Here is a 27,318-nt window from a genome sequence, read left to right on the forward strand (position 1 = left end):
GCAAAATTAATTCACTGGTTCCTGTTTTTAATTGCCTTCTGGGTTTGAAGTATGCAGAAGTATAGAGAAATGCTTTTAATAACAGGTTTTGTGTGTGCATAATAAAACGAACAAGGGTTAGGCAGGAGAGATGTTGAAAATCTTGTTGCAGATAACATGGTGGTAGAGTATGATCTAAACAGGTTCTGAAAAACACCCACGTTAGAGTGTAAATGTTCTGCTTTAAACTGTTTAACATTTAAAATACAACATGAAAAACACTGACAGTTTTTTTGGTTGTTTTTTTTGTTGTTGTTGTTGCCTGACTTCTGAGAACTTTGTTACATTTTAATGCTTTTTTTTTTTTATTTCAGGAAATTCAATCACATTTGTGAACAAACACGATTCAAGAACTGAATACTTGTAGTCGTAGAGAGGGGACAAAAACCTGTTACATGCTTGTACAGTTTAAGGTTTCAGGGGATCTTCTCAGTTCCCCCATAGCAGGGACTCAGTAACTTTTGCATCAGGTAATCTGGTGTGAACTTTTTGATTTGTAGAATTTTACAGCTGTACATGAATAAGGTAGTTTTTCTTTTTTTCCAAGAAAGTCCAGCAAGCATTGCATTCCATCCTCATGACTACAGTGTCCCTGTATCACTTCAGTGAAGAACACAAACCGAAATCACACACACAAAAACCAGCCATATCTTGGGAAGACCTAAGAATAAGGAGTGTATTTGCACTACTTGTGAAGAAACTAAGAAAAATCCTTAGACTTAAAATAGAAATGTTTTGTAAAAGTATCTGATGGATATTTCAAGAGCCATTAATATTTAAGAAGGAAATTGTCAGTGTATATTTGTAACTGCATTTTGCGGTAGCCTGATATTTTGTCACTACCCTTTGCGTTTGGGCTAGAAACCACATTAATACTCACTTAAAAAAAAAAAAAAAAATCCGTCCATTAAACAGCTGTTTCAACTTAAAGCTCCTACCATATGTGCAGTGTTATACTGAAAGGAGTACAGTTTCTTTTCTTAGTTTAGTTGTGTTGATGTTTTTATTCATATTAAATTACAAATGTAATTGCACAAAAATTTGAAAATCACCTTTAAAGTTGGGGTAATACTTGAAGCAGAACAGACTTCTGCTAATATTACTTCTTTTAGTGTTTTATATCAGAAGACCAAACAGTGCTTTTGACATAGAGCAGCCAGTAGGACACACTGGTTCTTTTTTTTTTTTTTTTATTTCTTTTTTGGTTTGATATTGTATGCTAAATATGTACCTCTGCCATGCAGCTGTTCTCTAGCATGCAGACACTGGTGAAAATGTAGAAAAAGCTATAACTTAAAACAGAAAATAGCAGCCTTACTGGAAGGAACAATCTTACAGGAAATGATTCAGTTTGGACAAATTGTAGCAATATGGAGGCATTTCTGGATTGATAGAGGGATGATGAAGGGGAACGCTGGTGTCGCTGACATTAAAAAAAAATGTAGATTTTATTTTCATGCCTTCTGTGGAGCTCGTTCAGGAAATGTCCCAAGCATCATTTAAAAAAATAAATTAAAAAAATCCCAGCATAACCCACCACCCCCAAATTCACATGATCTGATCTCTCTCATCATATTCATTATAATCTGTTAGCTAATGTTCACAAACCTCGACTGGGACCAATTTTTCTTTTTCATCATACCTAGAAGAGCGAAACAGAATGAGAAGAAAGCATACAAAGTTACCTCTGTAGATACCATGTTGTTTTTACATATGCCTTATTTTATGAGCAGGATTTATACTGCAATGCTAAAAAGCGTACACACATTATCTTGTGATATAATGGAGCACAAATGATGCAGCACATCGTGTCTACTGGTGTCAGTGAATCAAACAACTATTTCCAGTAATGCACATCTTAATATGAATGCTAATTAGAATGATGCATTTCTGTTTAGATTTTTATTTTTTAAAAGAGCTGTCGCAAGGATGGGTCTGTTGACCATGCCCGTGTGCTATTAAAAATACACTTTGGTGTGGACTTCTCTTGTAATCTCTGGGCATTTTCTCCTGTGAGTAGGATTGAAATTGGATCTGGAATAATACTTGAAACTTCTTTTAACAACAGCAGTGTGTTTCTGTCTTTTATATTATTAACAATGTTCTGTTGCTTCTGTATTTGTATTTTATGTTTAGATTTTTTTTTAATGGTTATTGTATCTTCTCAGGACAACCATTCCCAGCTGGTTTTGATCTCATTTTCATCTCTGGCTGTGCATGTAGCAAATTGAGTGCAGTTGTGGAGATCAAGCCTTTGCACATTATATGCAGAAATGTGCTTTGCGTTCTCATTCACCACTTCCCACACCCCAGATGGGCTTTCAGCAGAGACTTGTCACTGTGCTAGTGTTCAAGCCTCTTGTGCTGAATTTTTTTTGATGGTCAAGAATAGTGTGTCTGCAGTACTATGTACAACCTTGCTTGCACTTACTCAAGTTATGTTTGTGTAGGGATGTATTATGTGACTTTAAGAAAAAAAAAATTGGGGGAAAAAACCAACAAACAACAAAACTCATGTACTTAACATCTTAAACTACCTGTGCAGTAGAGGGTCTTGAAATTCCTTTTATAAACCGCTCTTCCTTTTCCCTGTTACAGATAATTAATCTGCCTTTCTATGCATATAGGGTTGCGGTAGTGCAATGGAACGAAGGGATTTTTTTGGTCATTTATATTGTACCAGGAAGAGATGAGAAATTAACTGGTAGATGGGGAGGGTGAGTGAATCCTGATCTTTATATGCTCTTAAGTAAGTAAGAGTATCTGTCATGGGTATTACATACTCTATACATTAGACCTTTTTAAATGTATGGTTACCAGGTGATAGTTAATGTGATAAATGTATGAACTATGCTTGGTGTAATTGTTTAAATACTGTAAAGGTGCAGCATATTTTTAACCTGTCTAAAGCACACCCCCACCTCCTTTATAAGAGATACTTGGAAGCTGAGCATGAAACGTGGTAGAATAGATGTTGTGAAAACCGAGGTGATTATGGTAGAGTTTGACATAGTGGTGAACAAGATATATAGTCTCTCTCTTTGAGAAAGCTCTTTTATAAAGAAGGTGGAGCGTAGTTCTTCCAGTTCTCTTTTGTGATTTATTTTTTTTCCTGAACTAAGAAGTTATTAATTAAAAAAAAAAAAAAAAAAAAGATATTCACTGAAGTTGTCTGTTTGTTCTGTGGCATATTCTGTCACCACAGAAATGGATCTGTGCAACGCTTTCTAATGCTCGGTCAAGCTATTGGTTATTTTAAAGTTGAGATTTTACAACTAAATATCATCCTTGAATTTGTAGTATCTGAAAATGACAGGAGTTTTTCTGTCATTCCAAGAAATTCTCTCCAACTTTCTTAAAAGTGTCAGCTCACAAAGGATCATCAGTATCTCTGCAGAGTGATATAAGCCAAAAACTATTAAGTAACAAGATGATTTCAGAGTGCTGAAAGCCAAAACTATTAAGTAACAAGACGATTTCAGGGTGCTAGTAAATAACAAAAGTTTACTACTCTTAAAAAAAGTGGATACCATTTTAATTTCTTGCAACACCATAAACACTGAAGTGAGAAGCATGATAGCACTATTGATTTAACAGCAGGCTGGAGAAAATGATTGTTACATTGTGTTCGTCTTTACAATGATCTAATTTGTGTAAATGATAAGATTTCAAATGGCTGCTATTAATAGAGCTTTTTCTGAATAGAACTTTTCCCTTGCTGAGTAAATAGGAGGACTTTTCTGCGCCCCATTCTATCTGAGGTGGAAGACAGCGATGCCAGAGTTGTTAAGCTCCAAATAGCAGCTTAGCATCCCAGAATTTTTGTGCTGCTGCCGTTCCCACAGTTGAAGCTGGATATCCTTTAATGTTGTGGCTAATCCATGTTGCTGTTCTTAAACCGGCTGTCATTTGTTCTGCAGACTAAAGTTAAGAGAAATTCAAACTCGTGGTTAAGTAATGTATAAGTGAAAGTGCAATGTTTTTCTGTGTGCCATAAAGACAAGCTGGTAGCCCCTAAAACTTGTAATGGTTTTGGCTTGCCCAGCACTTATATTGGTGGGTTTAAGTGTTTTGTACTCCATTATGCCAACAAATGGCTTGTAACTAATAGAGTTTGAGGAATCTACTGATCTTGGATTTATGCCCCATCAAGTGATCAGTACTGGCACAGCCTAAGCTCTTCCGGGCACTTCCTCCGTAAAGAATAAAGGAAGATGGTAGCATAATTGCGAGAAAGAGAATACAATACATGGCCTTTTGCAGCTGGAATAGCTGACAATATACTCATCTCAACAGTCAGTGTTAATCCAAGAGCCCTCAGCGTGTCTCAAGTATTTGAATCAGCAATTGTGTAAGATAATTTGTGTTTAAGCTCTGATACTGTTTACCTTGAAGTTAATAGAAAAATCTTGGTATTTGACACTCAAAGATCAATCATTAGCTCGCTCATTCTGCAAACAAAATACATCCATTTTATATCAATTCCTGGTCTTTAGTAGAACCGTGTAGTGCAGATGGTGTAGCCTACAGCAAGAGCTCGGGGAAATAAATGGATTCAAGTAAAAGGAGTTAAGCATTTGAGAAGAGAATGCTCAATTCTAAATTATGCTCTGAAAATCTGGTTTCTTATGGCTTCTTTAAAAATTTCTGCTGGAAGGGGGCCTTATTTTCTACAGTCTGCCCTCTAAAAATAAACCAACAGTCACTGTGTTACTGGAAGTTAGGAAAAGGAGCTCTTGGTTTTAAAAAGAATGTGTGGGGATCTTGCATTTTTTCCACCTATTTTATCTAACATTCTTTCTGCATGATGTTTGGGAGCTGAAATACCACTTACACAATTCCAAGGAATAACTTTTGAAGAAAACTAATTATACTATTTCCCACAGCAATGCTTAATATGCAAAGATTGCTTCTAAATCTGCTTTTCAGGTCATCCCTCTTTTCTTCACACTTTACCATTTTGACTTTCAATGAGGTAATTTCACCCTTAAGCTCATTAGTTTCCATAGGAAATGAATTATAAAAAATGCTAAGTGTGCCATATGAGGTTTAACATCAAAGACATTTCTAGACAGACCATGAATATATGTTGAAGCTATATTTGGTCTCTGTTGGGTTTCTTTTCAGTGCTGCTGAGTTTCAGTCGCTTGCTTTCGTTAGGTAAGTGTTGGCTTAGGACTTATCTTTTTCCCTTGCAATCCAAATTAATCTTTAATTGTTTAGAACAAAATCTAGTAGCTGACTGGGCTAGTTGAGTCAAATGTGTTTTGTTATGGCTCATGTGCCCTTTTCATAGGAAAAAAAAAAACACAAAAAAACCAAAAACGCAACAAAACCAAACCCAAATAGTTGAGTAGGATGCTTTGTAACCAACTGCTCTTAAAGTAAAGTTAGATTTCTGAAAGGAAGCCTCAGTTCACGTTTTTGCTAGGAAGTTATAAATGGATTTTTCTTGCTACTTTGAGTCCTCAAAGTTAGGATGCATTAGCTGCGTGTTAAATCTTTTGGATTGCTTTCCCATTGAGCCTCTGTTCTCAACCGTTTTAACTACCTGACAGCAGGAAACCTGGCACACACAATTCTTGTCAGGACTCTTATGTAGCTTCACAGTTTCATTTTGAAGCTGTGTTTCAGCAATGGAAAAATAGGGATTGCCCACATATGTTTGTCCTATTCAATCCATCTAACACATTGGCTAAAGGGATTGCCTACTGTATTCCAGAATAATAAATTTAAAAAAAAATGTGAACGTTATTCAAATCTGGTTTTACTGAAAATAATGCTCCTCCTGTTTGTTAGCTCCATAACGCTTTTGGACATTTTTTTCCCCATGCAATTGTGATTGAAATGATTTTCCTCCTCTTCAGCAAGTGTTTAGCATGCTTATCCCATTTGCTGCCTGGTTACAGTCTGCAAAACAGCACGGGAGAGTGACTGCGTTACCACAAAGGTGCGACTGCAGCCAGAGCCCCAGCACGAGTTGTGAGGTTTTCGGTCATTCAAAAGTGGCAGCATAGCTCTCAAAAGTTACATAGCTGTTAGGAACAAAATAAATGCCGTAAGTAATACTATTTAACAACTTATCACAGTCAATATTTACAGCTAAGAGTATTAGGGTGCTTTATTCCACCCACAGCTTTCAGAATCTCTTAAATTTGTGCTATGACGCTCCTGAAGAGTCTGGGTGGAAGCTGTTTCTGTTCTTGGGGGGGGAAAAGAGGAGAATTACAAAACGGTTCCTTTTAGCTTTAAGAGGAGGAAACATCTTATACATTTTTTGAAGGTAAAAAATAAAGCATAAGTACCTCCGTAGCGGTTGAAAAAATAAGGGACCTTCAAAAGGCAAGTCAGGAATTCAATTCTCGTGTGCGTTTTACTCCCAGCAAGGGGCTGGTTTGTGGAGCTGCTGTGGGCACCAGTTCGGCACTGGGCTCCAGTAAGTAGCCTCTGGTGGCAGGAGATCTCACCTTTGAGCCGTTGGGTGTATCGGCCACATCTGCTCCAAGAATAAGCAGCGTTGGTCAATATTGAGTATTCTTCAAGAACAGGGCCTCTCTCGACGTACGTATGTATATAGTCTGTGCTGAACATACGCTGTCTGATTTAGTGCCTGGTGTTATGATGGGCTACATAGTGCACAGCAGGCAGTGACGGAAGAGGTACACCGCGTTAAGATATGCGGAAGGAAATCCAGACTGCCAGAGAGACCCGCCTCCGGCAGCGGTCTTCACAGGGCCAGAAAAATCTCCTCTTTGGTTACACAGGTAGCAGAGGAAAGCAAGGTAAACAACCACCTCGTTATCTCGCTAGGTTAACGAGGAGAGATCACCCAGCATATAATCCTCGGGAGGCTGCTGACTGAATGATTCAGCAGCTTTTGTGCTCTTTCCATTGCAGCAACTGGTCATGGGGCTGCTGTACTGGTGCGCACCTCGCCATGTACTGGTGCTCTGAGGCAATGGCCATACAACTTCGTCTTTCAGCAAAATAAACAAAATAAGTGTTGTTACGTTGTAGAAATGCATAGTTAAACACGCTTTTATTGAGAAAGCCACCTTTTCCAGCCCTTCAAATGTAGCTATTGTCAATAACTGAACAAGAGTACTTTTCAAAAGTAGATTTTAGTACTTCAGTCTTTAGAAATGTGGTAGGTAACAGAACATTGATATGAATTTAGTGCAGTGGGAGCTGTTATTAGAGTACTGAAGTTTTCTAAATATTTTCTTTAATCATAAATATATTAATTCTTCCCTTTGAATCATGTAGCATTAATTTAAAAAAAAAAAAAACACCCACACAAAAAAAACCCCCACCAAACCAAACCCAACAACAAGAGCAAAAAACCCCAACAACAAAAAAAAGCCCAACTCGGAGCCAGACTTTTGTGCTTCAAAACTGCTCGACGCAGTCTGGTAATAACGAATGCGGAGACTTGTTTGCTGTTTGTGTTTGAGTCAACTGCTGAAGGGCATCTATGGTTTTGCTTCCCCTGCTACAACATGCGAGGCTTCTGTGTCTGCCTAGCCACGTAAACACACGCGCCAAATACAAGGCAAAACCTACAATCCTGTGTTGCCTCTCAGACATTAATGAGTGGCAAATGAAAGCTGTAATAGCAGGTGATATCATAAATAATTCAGTTAAATATTTCAGGAATCAGAGTTAAATGCCTTCACAGAGAAGGATTAAGATAACTTGATGCACACTGTAGCTGATACAGGGGAGGATTTGTACGGAAGATTTCTTTCTGACACCTGTTTTATGACATACTATTGCTTCAGAACAATGTGCCGTGTCGGCTGCAAAATACAGCTTCGTAGGGATTTTCTTTCATTTAAGAAAGCAAAATAACGCTGAGTTTTGGGCTGAATACGCAGAGTCTTGCAAAGATAGGACAATATCACCAGGAGGCAATTAAAATACTGATGGGGTTATTAAAGGCAGTAGGACTAGCAGGCTTCCCTTTGGTTCAGTGTTCCATTGAATGCCCTGGATTTGTAATCAGGGAGGCACAGCCACTTAGTATTTCATTGCTAAAGAACGTGAGCCCTCAAAGTTTGCCCCACTTAACTTTGTCTTTTAAGTCTTGCCTGCTAAAGGAAGGGAAGTAGCTCTCTAGTCAGTGTGCGTTACCAGCAATAAATAGCTGGTGGATATAGGATCAGAGCAGCTGCAAATATCCAAGTGTCGGATGCTGGAGACTATTCCTAGTATTTCAGTGTTTTTGTACACGTGCTCCTGTTGCCATGAGGAGTCACTTAAAAATGTAGTGGACTGAGGTGTTTTAAGCCTATGGAGATCTAGCAAAGATAAAGCTACACCAGACTTTTCTAGAACGAGCATCCAGTATTGGGTTGCTCAGCTTGTCTGTACGCTTCTCTAAAGAGCTAGCATATGAGATAATCGTGCTCTTTAATAGTAGAGATGCTAATGCTTGGCAAACTTTGTGCTAGAGCGTGGAAGTTATGAAATGCTTAAGTTTACAAAACTGTACGCAAACATGCATGATTGAATTCTTACCCTTGGCTTGGCAAGGCTTGGATTGTCCAGGCATACCTACAAAGAGAATTTAACTCCTAGCTCCCAACAGAAAGGCTCCAGCGATACCACAGTGACAGAGGACTGTCAGATACAGGACGTTTCAGATACCAACCACAATGTAACCATCTCGGATGACTTTCATTCAAAAGGTTTTCTGCAGTCTGAAGTACCTTTTCAGAGAATACCTTTTCTTATATAAACCACATCAAAATTCCATGCAGAAGAAGAGAGGTGAAGTTAGTGAGCGTAAGGGAAGATGGCATTTGTGCTGTGCTATGGTATGTGTAGTCGTAATCCCAATCCCAACAAGTGGGAAGCAAAGACCACTCTTAAAGTTGCATCCACCTATGACCGCCACGCTCAGCTACTTGGCACAGCTCCCACTCCGATCACCGTTGCCTCTGTTTTTGTGAGCCGATGGATGTTTCGGTCTTTCTGAGGGCGTTACTGGACTGAAGCTTGGCAGAGCGTAGGAGCAGCTAGGGTATCACAGTTCTGTGCGGTCTCAGCAGTATTAGCATCTACCACTGAGGAGCTTTGCTGGTCCCTGGAAGAGCTGGGGGCCTTCCCATGACCTTTGTATAAACCAGGGGATTTTGCCCAAAGGGGCAGATTTGACGTGAAGGCGGCAGAGCTGTTCCCCTCAACAGTCAGGGCCACCGGCTGTTTATCTGGCACAGCCGGAGCGTACACAGCATTTTGCTCTGACAGATGATCTCCACATTGACTAAGGTGCTCTGCTTGGACCAGAGGTTGCTGATCATCTCCTTCTTCAGAAATAACAAAAACTGGTTTGTTTTTGTCTGTTTCTACCATAAGCTCCTTTGTTTTCGACCCATTAACCAAGCTGATTTTCAGTGGGTTGGAGCTCTCTAGAGGATTTTTGGGGCTTTGGCTGTTAACTGGAGATGCTGCCCCTAGATGTCTTGAGGGATCCAAGGACTTCACGTGTTTGCTGTCAGGGGAATTGGCTAAAAATCCAAAATAAGGATTCCCAAACCTGGATTTCTTCAAATTGCAGGAGCTTAGCTTCCGCTGCCTTTGTGCCGACAGAGTGAGGGGGTAGGAGGCATTACTGGCAGATGAGTCAGAGTACACGGTCTCTGATGCTCCCTCTATCTCGGTGGCTGAGATTACCTTTCTGGTTGGGACACCTTGGGATCTCGCAGCTGGAGGAAAACCCTGCAAAAAATAAAAATAAATTAGTAGAGATGCTGTGAAAAGCAGCTGTCGTGAGAAACTTTCATCCCAAGAGAACTAAGAGCTAAAATTCCTTGTTATGTTAGAGGTGAGATGCATTTTTTTTGCAAAACACTATGTTATTACCATAAAAAAAAAAGAAGAAACATCCTCTATTATCTTTGTAACAAGCTGTTGGTTTGATGATTACAGTCAGTGAGACCTAGATATCCCTCCCACACCTACAGATTCCTCACCATGCAATAGTAATACGTCAACTGAAATAAATTTAAGGCATAACCAGCAAAAAAAAGGTACATGTCGGAATGTTCAATGATCTCATCTCATTGCTCATCTCATCAATGATCTCAACCTAGTCTGAAGGCATTTTTTAAATGTTTTTCTGGACCACAGATCATTTCTTAACCAGGTGTCAACTGCTAGGAAACACAGCTTCTTCAGGAAAGCCTGAATGAATTACAACAGAGCTGGGTAAAAGAGTTTCCCCCACACCAAGCAAGATGGACTGAAATGTCTATCACGTTTGCAGGTTGGCAAGGCAAAGCAGGAGTCCACGGGGAAACGTGTCCCACGGGTGAGCAGCCGGGGGCACCGGGGCACGGACCTGCCCGCCACGTCCTCCCCTCCTTGCAAGACTTACGCTGTTGTCAACCAGTTTCGTGAACGGGCTGTTGGTGGTCCAGCTGCACCATTTTTTCTGCAGCTGTGGTATGGGGGCCAGGAAGTCGTGGAAAGTGCGGGCGCTCCACGTGCGCTGCCTGGGACAGTGGGTGTCCAGCTGGGCGTTCCCCTTCTCCGCAGCGTCTGCCCCTGCAGCCGGGTGGGTGGAAGTCAGCCAGTCAGACACAGAGGCTGGGCTTGTGACACTTCTTTTTAGGTTTTTGTCCTGGAAAAGAGTAAATAGAGACCGGTTATAGCCTCTTTCGTTGAAAGGTTTTTAAAACACTTTAAAAATACGCTGTTAGTGCAAGTGACTGATTTCTTCAGTGGTCCTTTTCTCAGGCCAGGACACTGGAGTGCGGCTGCTCCTCGTTGCTCCTCCAGCGTGCTGCCTGCAGGTCGCTGGCGTCCCCGGAGGGTGGTGTTACCTGGCTTCCCCAGTTTCAGGTTTTACACTGAATTGGGCCATTTCAGTTGCATAAGAAACAAAAATCCTACTGCCCTCACTAACCAAACACCTCAAATACCTACAGCTTTATTTTACTGGAGGTATCTGACAGAGCACAGTAGCAAACTTCACTACAAAGCATAGTAATTTGGTAATATGGTAAAACATAATTCTTCCGCGCTGCTTGGCTCTTGGAGGGCTCCAGATGTGTCTGTCTGGGGAAACAAAACTTCAGCGGGGATGGGGCCCACTGAAAGAAATCCAGAAGCAAGCAATGAAAGAATCAGAAATCTCAAAAAAGTATAATTCGGAAGGGAAGACTGAAGTAAGTGGTGCTCTTTATCTTATGTTAGGGAAGAATTAAGAGAAAAACAAAAAGAAAGTGAATAATCTGTTCGTGGTGTCTATGGTGAATAGAACAAGAGGCACGAGGCACAGATTGGAGCCAAGGAGATTTTCATTGCACATAAGAAATGCTTTTCAGCAGGAAAACATGCTTTAGCAGTAGAACCAGATATCCAGACAGGTGTAAAATTGGCATCATCGGAAGATGAGACCACATTAAACCATTGTCACCCACTGTGTGTATAAGCAGAGTTGATGTGACACGGGAATGAGCTGTAGATGACTTCTAAAGATCTCTTCCGTATGTACTTTATATGTGTTGATGTTGCATTTAAAATCACAATTTTTGTCTTAATATTGATGTGGGTTTAGGACCAGAGAAGTTAGAATCCCTGACTGTCCTATGAATCTCCTTTTATTCTTACTAATACATCACCTGTTATTTACATAAGCCTCCTATTCCACAACTCTAGATGTATTTTTAATTTTCAGCTGTGCGGATATGGCTGTCATGAGAAGAATGCAAAATCCACATTCCCAAAGTTTACATAGTCTTTAATGAGGGTCTGAAATAAATCCCACACTGCCCTGGATTTAAAAGTCCTGAGAAACCAGAAACTTGTCATTTGATATTTCTCTTAAACGGAATCTCTCAAGTTTCTGCAAATCAAAGAAACTATTTAGTTAAAATGTCATAATGGAAACGGATGGGCAGAGAGACAAGAAATTAGCTACTGCAGCAGAAAAAAAAACCTCAGTAGGAAGCTGGGAGAGGCTCCAGGCTCTGGAAAAGTTTGTCTCAATATTAAACGCTTAGTCTCAGATTTGATTAAAATAATAATCTTTATTTATAAATTTATAATCCAGCTGTCTTCTCCTGAGAAGCCTCTTCAGCCTGCCTTAGGATTTATTATTCTAATGTTATTATAATTACCTCCAAACTGGTGTAAAAGCTAGCCACTGGTTTTGAGACAGATATACTGGAAGTAACTATGAAGGTGAATAATGTATTTTCCGCATTTTTAAAAAAAAGTTGTAGCAAAAAATGTTTCTTAAACCTCCACGGTAATGCTCTTTACTCAAACCTTTGCATCTGAAACTTGTCATGTCTGACTAGAAGTCAGAGGTCAGAGTTATAAGTTAGCCAAAGGTGAGACGGTGACTGAAACCAAATGAGACTTAGAACTCCGCAGCCCTCCTGGAGCGCACCTCAGAAGCCATCTGAAAGCCATCCTGCCCCCGTTTCCTCCCGCTGGTCCATGCACAGAGACGTGCGTTTGCTCTCCCAGCTCTTGCCTCCTGACAGGGCACCGATTTCTTCAAAAGGGTTGTAAAAGCTAAAAAGCAGAAGCCATTTTATCCCTGGCTCCTGCCCAGCAGAGCTGAGACTCACGCCTACTGGGGGGCACAAGGCCACCATTTCTCAGTAAAAAGATCCAGGTAATTTTTTTAATGAAAGCTCCTTACAGCTTGCTTTGCCCAGTCCAGCATTTTGGGTGAGGTGAGTCTGACGGCGTTATTTACTGTACTGCAAAGGCTCAGGATTTCACGTGGCTTTTCACACAAGGATAACTTCTCGGCTCCTGCCAAGGAGGCGGCTGCGCTCCAGTGGGTCGCTTGTCCGCCCTGTCTAGTGCTGGGCCACAAAAGCAGCGCTCCGTACCCGCTGCGGGCCTCCCAGGCTAAGGCAGGAGCTGGCCCGCCAGCAGCATTTTACACCCTAAAAATACACATTCAGAAGCGAAACTGCAAACGTGGTTGTATTTCTAACACCCAGTAACTCAAGTGGCCTGGAGAGGCGCCGTTTGAGTGCAGGTTTGTAATTGGCCTCCTGTGCCCAATTTCCACCCTCCTTGAGGAGAATAGTCTTCAGCTGGGGGGAAAGACCCCGGTACTTTTAAAAGGTCCGTTTCCCCTTCCTGGGTAGGCTTTCTGCTCCTTAAGGGATTTGGTTGAGAGTTCTGACTGCCTTGTATGCAGTGTGGACATCATTGAGAAGGAGGTGCTACCTGAGCTAATAATGTGGTAAATCACTTTAATTCTTTGGGTTACCTTCACTTAGAACTGTTTTCACACTAAGTATTTTATTTATGTATATAAAAAAAAATCTCCTCTGATAGGTTTCTTGTAGAAGGGATGGAAGGATAGAAATGTTTTTCTTTAAGTGTATTTGTTCATTCTGACTGGAGTGGAGAAAAAAGGAAGGGAAATGGGTTTCCTCCTGTCTAGAAGCTGTATTTGTATGTGATTGCCACCAGGTGAAGCTCTCTCCACTGGAAAGAAGGACCAAGGAGTGCAGGTGTTCAAGGGTACCCAGTTTGGGGACCAACAGCTCTCTTTGTCCTGCTCCTCAAAAGGTGATGTGTTTGGGCAGGGGAATGCATCAGAGCTGCTCTCCCTTTCCCTTTTTCTGTTAATCAGTGTGGCCAACTGGAGGAAAAGCTTAGCATGTGTCTTACACCGGTGTAGGAAAATCCTGACCAGCCTGGCCTCCTGGCTAATTTCCTAATCAAGTGCAGAGATAAAAACTGCTTTTTTTTTTGTAAACCATGATGGAAGCATTACACGGACTGCCCTGGGACATGTGAGTTCCTTGTGCTGGTTGTTTCCCCTCTCGTGGGGAAGAAGAGAGAGGGCACTGGACAGGAGAACGTTGACTTGGGGAAGGCTTTAATATCGACTTGTAATGGATGTGCTGTGTCAGTCACTGGTAGTGTTGAAGAGATGGCAGCCAGACCTGAGACTTCTGAGCTGTCATCTGTTTCTAAACAAATAACTGATGGGGAGTGCAGGGAAAGAGCTAAAATAAGTGAGAACTTATTGAACTGATCCAGGTTTCTCTGTGTGTATCTGAAAGGACCCCAGTGCTTTCACTTGAAGAGCTTGATTTTTTTGGAGCATACACTGTTAATTTTCACCAGCCTGACGAGAGGGTTAAATAGCTTTCTGCCAAGCTGAGGAGGTGTGTGACTTCCCTGACCACTTGGTAGTGGCGGGCAGGAGCAGGTCTGATTCCCAGGTCCTTCCAAGGGGAGGGATTGTTACAAGTGATGTTTTCAATGGAACATCATCTTTGCCAATTACTATCTTTCTGAGGGCTTGGTCCTACCACCTGCTGATAGACCTCTGCATTATCGCCTTTCGGATCCAAGGTAGACTTCTGCACTTGCTCTTCTCAAAGCTGGGAAGACACTGGCTCAGGGGATCACGGCCCAGACCATTTGATGGCAGCTCAGCTTGAGGCCTAGGAGAACTGCCTGGCTCAGTCCCTGCCCTTCTTGCAAAGTGGGCAGTAAGCATACGTGGACAGATGTGACACATGCTGCCCAAGAGGGGCATCCTGTAGCTCGCTGGGCTTCTAGAGATGCCAAAGAGCATTCATTCCTACCTGTATTCTGTAGGTGGTAAAGCTCAGCCCGCTGGCTCCAGGCCCAGCAGAAATAATAAACACTTCATCGCTCCCAGTCTCGGTGGTCACTGCAGATGTGGAGGAGGGGACGTCTGGGTCAGTGTCCTGAGGAGACCGTTCTGTGCTGCCTCCACAGGAAGTGACTAAGAAAAGAAGAAAATTGATAAAGGCTGCCTGCAAGTGTCCAAAACATCTGTTCCCAACTCCTCCATAACAAACCCTCCTCCCTCTCTCCCCAGACAAACTAGAGCAGGCTCTGGCTGTCACACCAGCCAGAACAAAACTCAAGCCAATAGTTTGCTCTCCTGAAACTGCAAGCTTTTAAAAACAAAACAAAAGGGGAAGGGAGGAGCACCCTTGGGTCTGCTTTCTAATAAAGACAGACCCAAACTGAAATCACTCATACTAAAATCACTCATACTAAATGCGCAGCGATGTGCTTCGGATCAGAAACTTGCAGACTTGCGCAACTCATTCTTTATTTGTTTTTACTCACCCCTGTCAATGTTGGGAGCTGTGCTTTTTGCTTGAACCCTAGCAATGCTACTCCCACAGGCAGCCTTACACTCCAGGGACCGCTGCAGGGCTGTGTGTGTGCACGTGTCCCCAAGGCCTGTCCATCTGGTCCAGGTCAGGAGGTCTCCTATCCTTATCCACAATCTCCTCAATGGCTTTTCCAAAGAAGGAGATGTGGAAACTGTCATGGTTGGGAGCACAGAACTAGCTTTTCAGGAAGATATCCTTTCGAGAGTTGTGTGTAATGGCTGATGGTTTAGTGGGAAACTGATGGTGTATAGCAACACAACATGAAGTACCTCCCTGTTGGCCTTCACCAACCAAAAGGGGCAATGGTACAATTCATGTGTTGTGACTCAAAACTGCAGCAGGTGACCTTATCTGCAGCTTGGCTGGGGGGGCTCTTGTTCTCAAAACACACTGTGAAGCAAACATCCTTTAAAGCAGTCTCATCTATAAAGCTCTATAGAAAAAGTTAGCTGCAGGAGTCAAAGTTGCCCAAAGCCAATGTCAGCACTGTAAAACCCATCCTTTCTGGACAAGGTTAGGCACAGGGCAGGTGAAATTCTTCCACAACTCATGGATCTTTACAAGTTGTCTGTAGCAGCCTGAACCAGGCACACTTGCTCTGCTAACCCAGTGTCTCTGCAATGCCATGTGCTGTGACGGCTCTCATTGGCAGCGTCCTGGAGCTGTGCTTGTGCCTGCTCCTTGCCAGAGGAATTACCCTACCAGCGAGGGGGGAGAGCAGCAAGGGATAGTTCCCACAACAAAGGCTTTCTGCTGTGAAATGGCTCTCCAGCTGTGCATGGGCGAGACAGCAAGGAGGACTGCAAGGAAGAAACGATCTGATTAACTGGCCCTGGGGTGCCCTGACCTGCTCCTGCTGCTGCCCTGCACTTACCCGCCTGCTCCCGGCTGACAGAGTGGTTGTTGTTTTCATTCTCCCGACTTGGCACCACCAGCTGGAGCTCATTGATATCGACAGCGGAGTTCTGGATCCCGTTCTACAACTCAGAACATGCCCCAGTAAACATCGTCAGATAAACAGTGCAAGAGCCAACGTGAAAGAGAGAAACAGAAATTGCTGAAGCCATTAGCACTAACCTCCTGGTCACTGCATGCGTTGGATGAGCTCCTTTTGGGGCACGTTCTCTGCCTGAAAAGGAGAGACAGCAACAACAAGCCCACAAGTGAGTTAAAGATCTACAGAAGGGAAGGTCTCAGCTGTGTTTGTCCTGCAAGGAGGGGGATCCAGCAGGTTGTGGGCTCTCCTGCCTACAGGAGCATCCAAAACACTTGCCAAGACTCAGGGCAACAAGGCCTGTAGGCCAGGGGAGAAAAAGATAGGCTCATCTAGTGGAAAGAAAAGAAGGACCTGTCGCTTTCTTCCCATGATCACTGCAAAAGCAGGAACAGAGTTCAGACTTCTGCCCAGGCTCCCCCCCACCGGCTGCTCTTGCACGTCTGTAACTAAATACTGGGACCAAAACTGTGCCTTTGGTCTGGGCAGTGAGAGCCTTATCCTGTTATGCAGGACATTTCATCTGCACAGCCGATACTGTGTGCTGGATTATATTTAGCGAGCAGAGAGCATCAGATGTTGGTCATTGGTATGAACACCTTATTAACAGAAAGCGCTCTGGCAGATGATTACTGGGTAACTGTGCCTGTTGGCTGAAGGGAAACAAAAGCATCTTCTTAACCATTTTTTTCACATTTTTTACTAAAACTGACTCTATGAAACAACTAGTGCTGTTTACTTTTGGATGAATAAGACAAAGATGTCACAAAGAAAGGCTGGCAGTAATACACTTGATAATGACTGAAGCAAGTGTGTTTCATCTTCGTGTACAGCAGTTCTTCACGGGGCACCGCAGAAACTCATGGGAGCGTTAAGGCACTGACCAGATAGGATGGGCCCCATGTTACTCTTTTCCCTACTGTCTGTGCTGTTGGCTGGCATTTTTCTTCTTGTTGGAGGTGTTGGTTTGTTTTAAGGCATTTAATCTCCTCCATACAAGTTTTTTTTTCGGTAGTGATGTGTTGAAGCCAAGATTTCAAGTCTCCAGTCACCATTTCGTGACTGTTTATTTTTAAGAATGGGGACTGAGAGGCCACCTGATGAGGCTGGCTGGAAGCCGACATCTGCTCTGTCTCGGGCATGGTGGGTTTCATTCCTTCACCATATCATTGGATCTCTTGAAAAACGCTTATTGACTGACAACTGAATTGAGGGGAGGAAAAAAAACCCCATGGTGCACCCCCAGCGCCGTTCCTAGTGAATACAGAGAAGACTACAGAAAAAGGAGAGAGCAAGTTGGCACTTGAGAATTTAATCCAGAAGAGGTCCAGATGGATAACTGTTACCCCAGGAGGTACAATGGCATTGGCCACCGCTTGAGTTTCTCTGAGGAACTTGGGGCTAAAGCAGGGAAAGCTCTTCCTTAATGCACTGGTTCTGGGAGGGGGAGTAGGGGGAGGCCTCCCAAGCAGGAGTGGTGTTGCCTTAGGAGGAAGATCAAGCCAAGTAGGAAATACTTCAGAGTGGAAAACGTGTATGTAAATATTCCCACACACACCAGAGCTCTTATTGGGCACCATTATTCAAAATAATGGATGAGCATTGTGGTCAAGGCGTTCAGGTAGACGGTGGGAGAATGATGTGCAATTCCCTGCTTTCCCCACATTGCATTCGGGGTTTTTCTTAATCTCTTCCCCTCCTCCCAGCTCTTTCTTGCCAAAACCCATGACAAAAATTCAATCAACTCTGATACATTCCTATGAAATATTCTTGTTTCAAATAACTGGCATGCTACAAGAGAATTTGTTAAAATATTCTCACCCAGGGATTAAGGAACATGAAGGAAATCTTCTCCTTTAAGAAAACAAAACTTAGCACATACTTCTTCCTCGCTGAACACCAGGCATCAGCAACCCAGACTTGTTAGTTATCTGGATGGTCTCACTTTTGGGTTTGTTACTTGAACTTTTAGCATGACTTAACAAACAAAATATTTGAGTTCTCAGAAACACAAATAAAAATGTGTTCCTCGGATTCTTGTATACAGCTATCCCACTTATAAGGTATTCATATTCTCTGGGACAAAGCTGAAAAGATGAAATATCCATTTGAAAAGTCCCAGCAACTGACAGTTATGATAAACTAGGATGGACAGGACAAGTTCTGCATTAAGGAACTGAAGTACCTTACATTCATTTGGCCCTTTGCCTTGCCATTCTTTGTAAATGTTGTGCCCTATGATGTTTAGCAGGCGCCATCACTACCTTGAAATCCAGGCTGGAGTTTGGCAGAATGAACCAGAGGGAGAGTAGAGTAAGGTGCCCCCAGCAAATACAGGTTTTCTGTGCCAATATGGTACAATAAGGGGAAATAAGTCCCGAGGTTTAAATTAGGGTTAAAAAATGGTAACTGGCTGCAATGTCCCATTTTAACTTTCTCCCCTCATCAGGCTTTGGGTACTGGGTGTCTGATTCCCACTGAGCAATTTGATTTACTGTTAAAAACCAACACACATAAACATTAAGAGTTTCTAGATTTGGCCAACAATTTTTTTTTTTTCTTCTGTTTGGAGTTACTGCCACAGTGCCTGGAGAGATGTGCTTGTTTGCAGGACTTTCTTTATCTTATTCTCCAGTTGAACCACATCTCCTGTGGCATGCTGCAGTGCCTTGCCAACAAGGAGACCAGTGATTTAGATTAGCGCACAGCTCGTGGATATAAAACAGTCAATGTACCAGTTCCCATCATTTAAAAGAAGTTGTAATTGAAAAAAAAAAAATAATGCTGAAAACTTTTCAAGTAAATGAAAAAAATCAAGTCCGTTGGAAGCTTTATGAAGATTGTCCTGTGCTCCCCAGCAGGCAGCTCCAGCCAGGTCCAGGTCTCTAAACCAGCCTGATGTGTAGAGGGAGAGAAATGGAGGACACAGCTACAAACAGGGGGAGGGATTTCTGGGTTGTGCCCAACACGATGATGGCAGAGGAAACGTCTGGTTTTAGCCCAGCAGTGACGGGGATTCTCTAGGAGGGCACTGTGTGAGGAAGGAGAAGTTTCATCCCCAGGTGACGCTGGGGCTGCGGGCAGGGACTGGCAGGGCAGCATGGAGAGAGATAGCAGCACGCGATGACTTGCGGGAATAGCTGTCCATGTAGGGGGTGTAATTGGAAACAGGTCATTGGCAGGCTGTGCAGTCGTAAAATGCAGTTGCAGTCCGTGTGTTGCAACCATTGAGCAAAAGTCTGACTGCATTGGACAGGATTAAAATTAAATAAGGTGGACATGCCTGTTGTTCTTGGGGCTTGGGAAAGAAAATAAAAAATACCCCATTACTTGAGCCAGGCCTCATGGCCAAAAGTAATTAGAATTATTGGCCAACTAACAACTGAAGCTTTCATTCCCTCCCCAAACAGCAAACAAAAGCTGCAGTGTGGCAGAGACTTGGAGTTTCCCCAGAGAGCTCTGCCCTGGCTGAATGCAATGAGCCCCAGCAGACACTGCTGACGACTTGGTGCATTGGAGTGGCAGCGGGTGCCAAGCCCATCCTGGGCCATTTCTACCCCTGGCAAGGCAGAGCCTGCTACTTTTAGCTGAGCAAGAGCAGCAGATAGAAATCAGGGCCGGGGGCGGGGGGGGGAAATACAGCTAAACGTACTACCAGAAGAACAAGTAAAGTACAAAGAGAAAAGAAAGTGGATGGCGAGTTTATGAGGCCAAGAGCTCGAAGGTTGCTGTTGGCACCCTTTGCAATGGCATGCTCCAGCCAGGGTGAGTGTTGTCATGCCTCGGAGAGCCGGTCGCATTTCTGAGCATGCTGTGTTACTAAAGCGTCTTCGTTTCTCCCCCCAGCCCACCCCTTGCAGTCCTGATGTTTTCTGCAGTGAGGACAGGCTGTGGCTAATACACATTTGACACCTGATTTCAAGCCCTTATTTAGGGCAAAAAGCATGAAATAAAGTTTTGTGGGCCCAAACTAAAAAGTTTGGATGTGCCTAATGCAATCTTATTCTGAGCTGCATTAAAACTCCATAGCAGGGAAGTGTAGGCAAGCTCCAACCGGGGCCAGACCAATATCCTCGAAGCAGTCAGTGCAGTAAAGAGAGGAAAAAAGACTCTCCCAACGCAACACAAGCAAGGTTACTCAGCGCAGGTCATGGCATTGCTTCCACATGTATCGGATCTCCCTTAAATGCTTTAAGTCTGACAAGAAATAAAGTATTGTCATCAAGACCTCCCTGGAATAGCATGCAGGGAATATAGGCAGCTGGGATAGTAAATGGCCTTTCAAGAGGCTAAAGGACTGGGGATAATCTCTCTTTATATAGAGTCAACAGCTGACTGAGGTATGTCTTTTTTTTTTTTTTTTTAAAAAAAAAAACAACAGTAGTAGAGCAATGAAAAGGCATAAACACCAGTGTTAAAAGAAGTGAGTCTAATCCTGGTCCTGCGCCACAGGACCCTGGTAGGATGTATCTGCAGTGACCAGAACATACAAACATTTGTATGTGGGGGGTGGTGGGGGGGAATGCATTCAGTTTGTCTCCGTTGGTCATCAACAGCAGAATATTACTTTGTTCTAAAAACATCTGACAAGGAAAAAGCCAAATTGTGCATGTGAGCAACATGGCCTGACTTTCTAAACGGGCTATGCAGAGTAAACTTCAGCCAGTGAAATCTCAGACTGCCGGTGTAATTTTTGGGTTGAATAATACTCTACTTCATGGATAGTTACAGTGAAATTAAATAGGGGTAACGGAGCAAGCGCAGCGTACTCAACATGTGTATGAGCCCAGGCTGCTGCCACAGCGAAGGGAGTGTGTGTGTTTGTCTCTTTTGAAGATTGGCAATGGTATAAAAATAAAGTATTTGGTATCTGGAAGACATTTTACACCAGACGTTTTCCTTTAGAGCTAGCAAAAAGTTGTGGTCTAAATTAGTGTTCTGCAAGCTTGTTAAAAAGGAAAAAGGTTAGTTAGATGTAACACATGCAAGTTTAACTCTTAACTATGAAAAGCTCAGACCCTGAAAGCAGGAATTTCTATATACAGCAGGAGGGATTATATTTAAGCTTCACCACCTTGCCCGCATTCTCTTATACCCAGTAAGAGAATATATTTTGTATTTATCCAGCAAGAGCTAGAAATGCAGCCTCCAAAAGGACAAGGAAAACAAAGCTCCTCTATCAAACCAGCCTCGCTGACTGTGAACGGCCGGGCAATCCTGAGACCTTCTGGGTTGGAGGATGCACAATAGATGAGGCAGGGGATGAAGGAAGAGAGAAGACAGAGCAGTTGCACGCTGCCACTGGGAAATGGATGCTGTTACCAACACCCAGCCACCACAGTGGAGCCCTGCAAGGGACAGTATTTGTTTCAGTTTACCTGATGTTTTCGTTAAAGTCAAAACATCTGAAAAATACTGTTTGTTTTGACAAAAACCTGGGGAGCCTGGGCTCTGTTTTGAATTTGTTGGAAGGCGGGAACAAAAAAAATCACTGTTTCTACACAAATGTTTTCACTAGGGAGTTAGTAAGAAAAATGCAAACATATGCTGGGGGTGGAGAAGCTTTCTCCTGATAGATATAGATAGATGAAACAGATAAAACAAATGCAATTAACTGCAGAGGTATGCTTCTGTCACTGGCTAGTTTTAGCCATTTAACTAGTTAGCATCAGGACCTGGAGATCAGCCACACAGCGTGACCAGCAGCACACTTGACTGTGCCATTTTGGATGACAACTGGGGACGGTCACAGGTACCACAGCATGGCTCTCGGCTCTTCCCTAGCAGTCAAAGGGATGTGCAGGCGACTGCTTAAAACATCACGTGCATTGGAATTAAAATGTCTGCATAGTCTCCTGGATAAAACATGCTACTGACTGGAAAATATTATTTAATCTTAATTCTAAGTGGTAATACTCTTGTTCTTATTTACTTTTCTGCAGAGCTTAGTGATGGTTAGAGTCAGACTGTGGTATCGCTGTGAAAAGACGCAGTGGCTGTCAGCTCAGCCTGCTCGGGAAACGTGGGGAAAGATGATCTTTCTGTTCTGCATTTGTCCATTGGCCAGTTAGTGTCCCAAAACTGAGGTTCAAAGGCACCACTGCCATTGAAACAAAATAACGTCCAAGAAAGTCCTCACCCTTCAGGTATTTCCGCAGGGAAAAGACAACAGATTGGAGGCACAGGAGCTGTAGAACTAGGAAAGAAAACTGAGGAGCCTAGGGCAGGAGTAGTGACTGGCAGTGATCTCCTCTCTATCCACACACTTTACTACGTTTAAAGGACAGCAAGCATTAGCAGAGGAAAGGAAACATAATTTTGTTTTCTGGTCTTTTTCCTGTATGGATAACATCAGACACTTCAAAGGCTCAGATATGCATCATCTTACCTGCAAGCTATGCAGAGAGCAGAGAGCAAAGCGAGTACAAAGAAGGCGATGCCTGTTACGATTGCCAGTATCATCATGTTTTCCTTTCTCTCCTGCCTCACAGCATCTACAGTGCCAGGGTCAGTGATGTTCTTGTATTCGAAGAGCATTGCAAAGCCTCGGCCCCGGTCTGTGGTGGTGATCAGTTCCATGATAACCTCAACCATTTCCAGAGATGAACCAAAGACCATGGTCTTGTTTAAAGGTGAATTTGGTCCACAGAAGCGAGAGGAAAACGTGATGAGATCGGAAACGTATAATACATCATGTGGACAGACATCCACTGCTGACTGTGGGCTGGAGGAGATTTCCACAGGCAATACTGTTGTGGGAAGAGTCCAGCTCTCTACCGTAACTTCTTCTCTCTCACTAGCAGCTAGGTGGGCAAGCAAGATTTTCCCTTTCAAATCTTCTTCTGTTTCCAGGCCACTGGTATTTTGCCTCCGCATTGTGGCACTACCAGCCACAGGGAATGGCAGCTCTTCTGGTTGAGCCTTGATAATCACTTTGGGTTCCTTCATCTGCTTCGACTGGTTTTCTTCAGATGCTTGTTTGGCTTCATCTTTTTTTGAGACAGCTCCTGGAAGTTCATCCAGGTGACTAGCAAGGTCCTTTGACTGATCTCCTGTGCTGCTCAGATTCTGAGTCACCTTTGACATCCAGGTTTGGAGAGAGGGTTTTGTAGTATGGAGAGCAAAGTCCAGGTTTTCTTCAAGAGAAGGCATGTCCTTATTTCCTGCTTTAGCAGGGGCTGAAAAGCCATCCCAGGGGGTTGGAGTTTCACTAGAGCTCTCAAAAATGTCAAAGTCAAAAATTTCCAAGATAAGATGGGTTCTCATGGGAATGAAAAATTGCCAAACGCAGTGTGTCCCCGGGTAGTAGTTGTTTGGAAAACCCGGTGATAAAATCAGGCCTCTTTCCATTGATTCCACCACTGCACCACAGGAATAATATACCTGGGAAACAAAACAGATAAGCTTACAACTTGACAGAGATGATATACAGGGTGCAGCCTGCTAGACCTAGTGAAGGTCCTACTTGTTTCTTGCCCTTCAAGGACTGGTATAAGATAACCTCAAAAAGGGGGAATTCATTAAGCTTGTTCAAGTCTATCTTGTACTTTCCCATTTGGAGCATTAATCTAGTATGTCTAACATGGACAGCCAGTCTTAGAGGCTATGGAAGTGTATATGGAACAATCAACCTCCACAGAAATATAACCCTGATGAGTAATGCATATAATTATCACTTTCTACTACTGATCATAGTAGTATCCATTCGTGTTGCTGACTAACGTGCAACTTTTTGACCATACAGGTGTGCTGTCCTAAACAGTTAGTTGTGTGATTAAAATCTTCAGAAGTTAAAGAAAAACTGTGTCACCACAGCATCTTGAACTCTGTGTTACTTTCATTACAAAAACCTTTTAATGTAAAAAGAACCCCAACCTTGCATTGATGATTACCCATGATCCATCCACCCAACTCATCTGTTTCAAAGACATTTGGTCTTATTTACTTCAATAGGCAGTAAAATCTAGGTGGATTTCATTGGGTAAATTGCCTCTTCTTCAAATGTAAAGCCTCTCAAAATAGCGACAGCAGATATCAGCTCTCACTAGTAAACTAGCAATCAACATGCACTTTACATAACCCAGCGAGAGTCCCGTGTGAAATTTGCTATTTCTTCTTTCTCTATAAATAGCCTGCAGAATCCAAAGAGGAAGGAAGTCCATAAATGGTGGCACCAGCTACCATGCTGCTGCTTCTCTAAAGGTACATGACTCTGTTTTCACACATTGTATTTACAACTACCATCTCCCAAAGACTGTCGGAGCTTTTTCTCAAGATTTTTTTTCCACAAATTTGGAGAGCACTGCACCCTGTCTGCACCTTGGGCAATTTTTTTCAAAAAGGAGGAAAAATAAGTCAGAAGTACTTAAGGTCACAAGCCCTGTCTAGAGGCATGCGTTTACAAGCATTAATTGGAAAAGAAAGGGAATGCTTTGGGTTTGGTGGGGGGGGTGGGGGGTGTTGGAAATGATTAGTCGTCTTGGTCTGTTATCTATTTAAACACAAAGGAAGCTTGGCAGTAGAACAAACAAAGCTTATGAAGTCCATATAAAGCCACAAAGATCAAAATACTACAGACTTTTCTTTTCCTCCTAGTCCCTCCCCTTGGCTCATATTGAAATGTAAAGGAAAAAAAAAAAAAAAGCAATGCCAAATGTTAGAAACCTTTAAATAAAAACAAAAAGCCAGACCTGTTCTGCAAGGCATGAACTTTGTTTTCCAGCAGGTGCTTTTTGTATTCGGAGTGATTTCGGGGTGGATGGCAGGGTGGCAATAGAAAAGGACGAAAACAGCAGCGTGGGTGGAAATTGTATTCAACTTGAAATCCAATCTTTGACTTTTAGAAGTGTCATTTAAATTAAAGCTTATGTTAATTACAGTGGAATAAACTACAGGCTTCTCATTTAAGGCACCTGGGCTGGACTGTGCCTTGAAGTCTCAAGTGGAAAAGAAACCACATTCATGTGTCAAAAATATATTATTCTCTGTCTGATGCCTTAGGAGTCCCACAGCGTGTAACACCAAAATAGGTTAATAGAAATTCACTGATCTTTTCTCTAGGAGGTAAAATTCAGGGGTTTAGTCTGAATTAGCTAATTAATGGTAAAAATCCAGGTGAAAACAGGAAAACATTATGCCGCTTTAAGAAGCTATAGATCCTAACATTTACATCCATTTGCTAATTCACATCAGAATTACAGACACATTTGTCATCGCTTGGATTTTACTGAAAACTAGCTGGTTTCCAGTGAATATGCTCCTCTTCCCTCAGGGAGAGGATTGCTCCTACACTTGGAAGAAGCAAAAGGGGCTTTCTATGGCTTCCCTCCATCCCAGAATATCAGTGCAGACTTGCCTTTGTCCCATGCTCCTCTCTTGAGCTCGCATTTCAATAAGATATTTTCATAGCAAAAAACAGCAAATAATGCCTAACTTTTCAATTCAACTAAAAAATGTACCCAGTTTTGGAGCCAGAAAGTGCACCAGATCTGTTGCTATTGCAGCGTGGTGCTCCTGGATGTGGGAGGATTACAGATTGGCCCAAACCTCCTTAAATTAGCAATGATTGAGGGTTGAGATTTTATTTTGAGGAATATGTGAACTGATCTCGTTGCTTTCTTTCAGACCCCGAGAAGGCGCCTGGAGGCGTTCACCGTCCCCCCTCTACTACCAGAAGACTTTGTTAACACCCGAAAGCAGCAGCCATCAGCTCAGTGCATCTTGTGGGATTAATCACCAAAGTGCTGAATGGGTAAGTGCATCCCCCCCATAAATCCCTCACCCCCGCTCCCCAGATAGGCTCCCTTTCCTGCCCGCATTTTCACTTGAATCTGGCGTCATTTGGAGAGAAACATCTTGCAGACTCTGTGCCCGTCCAAGGAGTCTCGGATTCAAACTCAAATGCCTCCTGTTCCCCTGCGAGCCATGTTGGTGGCAATATCTAGCTGCATCCCAACAGGTACCCTGCATCCCTGAACCCAGGCCAGGGGGGATTTGTGCCATGTGTGCATTCCAGAAATATGGCTGAAAGGTCACGGCGGTGGGGGAGTTGTTCATTTATTACGGCTTGGGAGCCTGAAAAGATTCAAGACTTGCTCTGAGACCAGGGAAAAAAAAAACCACAAGGGACAGGAAATACAAGACAGATCCAAGGGAGGGGAAAAAGGATTTCTGATGAATTTATAATCCACAACTGAATGACTGACAAAGCTGTTCAGTTCATTTGAATCATCCATTACGAAGGCTGAGCTTCATGAATTAGACACAGATGTTCCCTTCTGCAGCAAGTTATAGACTCAAGGGCTTTTGACAGAGGCATGCAAAAAATCTGGCACATTTTTAATCTTTGCGAATGATAGGTTGTTGGGTTTTTTTAAAAACAACACTTGATGTATGCCCACACCAATTAGGTCAATTATGAGTAGGGAGAACCAGATTACCGGTCTTGTTCATCTGCTTTTCAGTACTTCCTGCTCTGGCGAGGAGTCTCAAATGTTTAAAACCAGTTGTGTTGAGCTGAACCTCCAGCCCGCTCTGGTCAGGCGTATCCCACCTGCCCTCTGAATTAGGATAACCGGGGAACGGCATTTAGTAGGCTGCAGAGAAGGAGAAACTCAAATCCCAGCTATTGCTTCCTGGGCAGAAATACAATGGTTGGATATTTGAGAACACGACAAGATGTTGCATTTCCCCTTTTCACAGTACACAACCAACTCAGAAGCTTAAATCTATGCCCATTACTAAACCTGCCCCATGGTCACACATGCACTTACCTCATCCTGTGCTAACATTTGGACTCTCTAGAAACGAGCAGTTAACGTTGGCATCAGCTTCGAGCTACTTAAAAAACACACATGTAAGGAGTTATAAGGCCTCTGCACCAGGAAACATGGGAGTAAGGAGTACGGGACAGGATCTCGCGCTAGTCCCTCATAGGTGATTCTGGCAGCGATGCCTCGATGGTGGGACAAATGCTCTGCTGCCCTCTGAAGCGCAGGTTTGCAACAAAGCCATGTGCGATGCTGTCATAGAGAGCCTGCGAGTTTTTCTTGAGCAGCCAGCTATGCTGGATTGGAACAGATGTGGCCACAAGTGACTGCAAGCCATTGTTCAGAAATCTCACTGCAGACACCAGCG

At 42.9% G+C, this 27,318-nt stretch overlaps 2 protein-coding genes across 3 annotated transcripts in view; one reads left to right on the plus strand and one right to left on the minus strand.

The window, feature by feature from the left end:
- CHFR (checkpoint with forkhead and ring finger domains) overlaps positions 1-5,139 on the plus strand; it is a 28,350-nt gene extending 23,211 nt beyond the window's left edge. For both annotated transcript variants that reach the window (XM_054219533.1, XM_054219534.1), the window contains exon 18: positions 354-5,139. In XM_054219533.1, coding sequence (XP_054075508.1) covers positions 354-396 — 43 coding nt within the window. In that variant the 3' untranslated portion in view covers positions 397-5,139. The remainder of the gene's footprint in view (positions 1-353) is intronic.
- A 1,966-nt stretch (positions 5,140-7,105) lies between these two features.
- Positions 7,106-27,318, minus strand: part of LOC128917033 (mucin-17-like) — a 34,739-nt gene continuing 14,526 nt past the window's right edge. Inside the window, exons 2-7 of the mRNA XM_054219532.1 lie at positions 22,571-23,565; positions 16,266-16,317; positions 16,063-16,165; positions 14,622-14,785; positions 10,421-10,666; positions 7,106-9,762 (exon numbers count right to left, since the gene is read on the minus strand). Coding sequence (XP_054075507.1) covers positions 9,025-9,762; positions 10,421-10,666; positions 14,622-14,785; positions 16,063-16,165; positions 16,266-16,317; positions 22,571-23,565 — 2,298 coding nt within the window. The 3' untranslated portion in view covers positions 7,106-9,024. The remainder of the gene's footprint in view (positions 9,763-10,420; positions 10,667-14,621; positions 14,786-16,062; positions 16,166-16,265; positions 16,318-22,570; positions 23,566-27,318) is intronic.

This window comes from Rissa tridactyla, chromosome 13 (genome assembly GCF_028500815.1).
Source record: "Rissa tridactyla isolate bRisTri1 chromosome 13, bRisTri1.patW.cur.20221130, whole genome shotgun sequence".
NCBI lineage: Eukaryota > Metazoa > Chordata > Aves > Charadriiformes > Laridae > Rissa > Rissa tridactyla.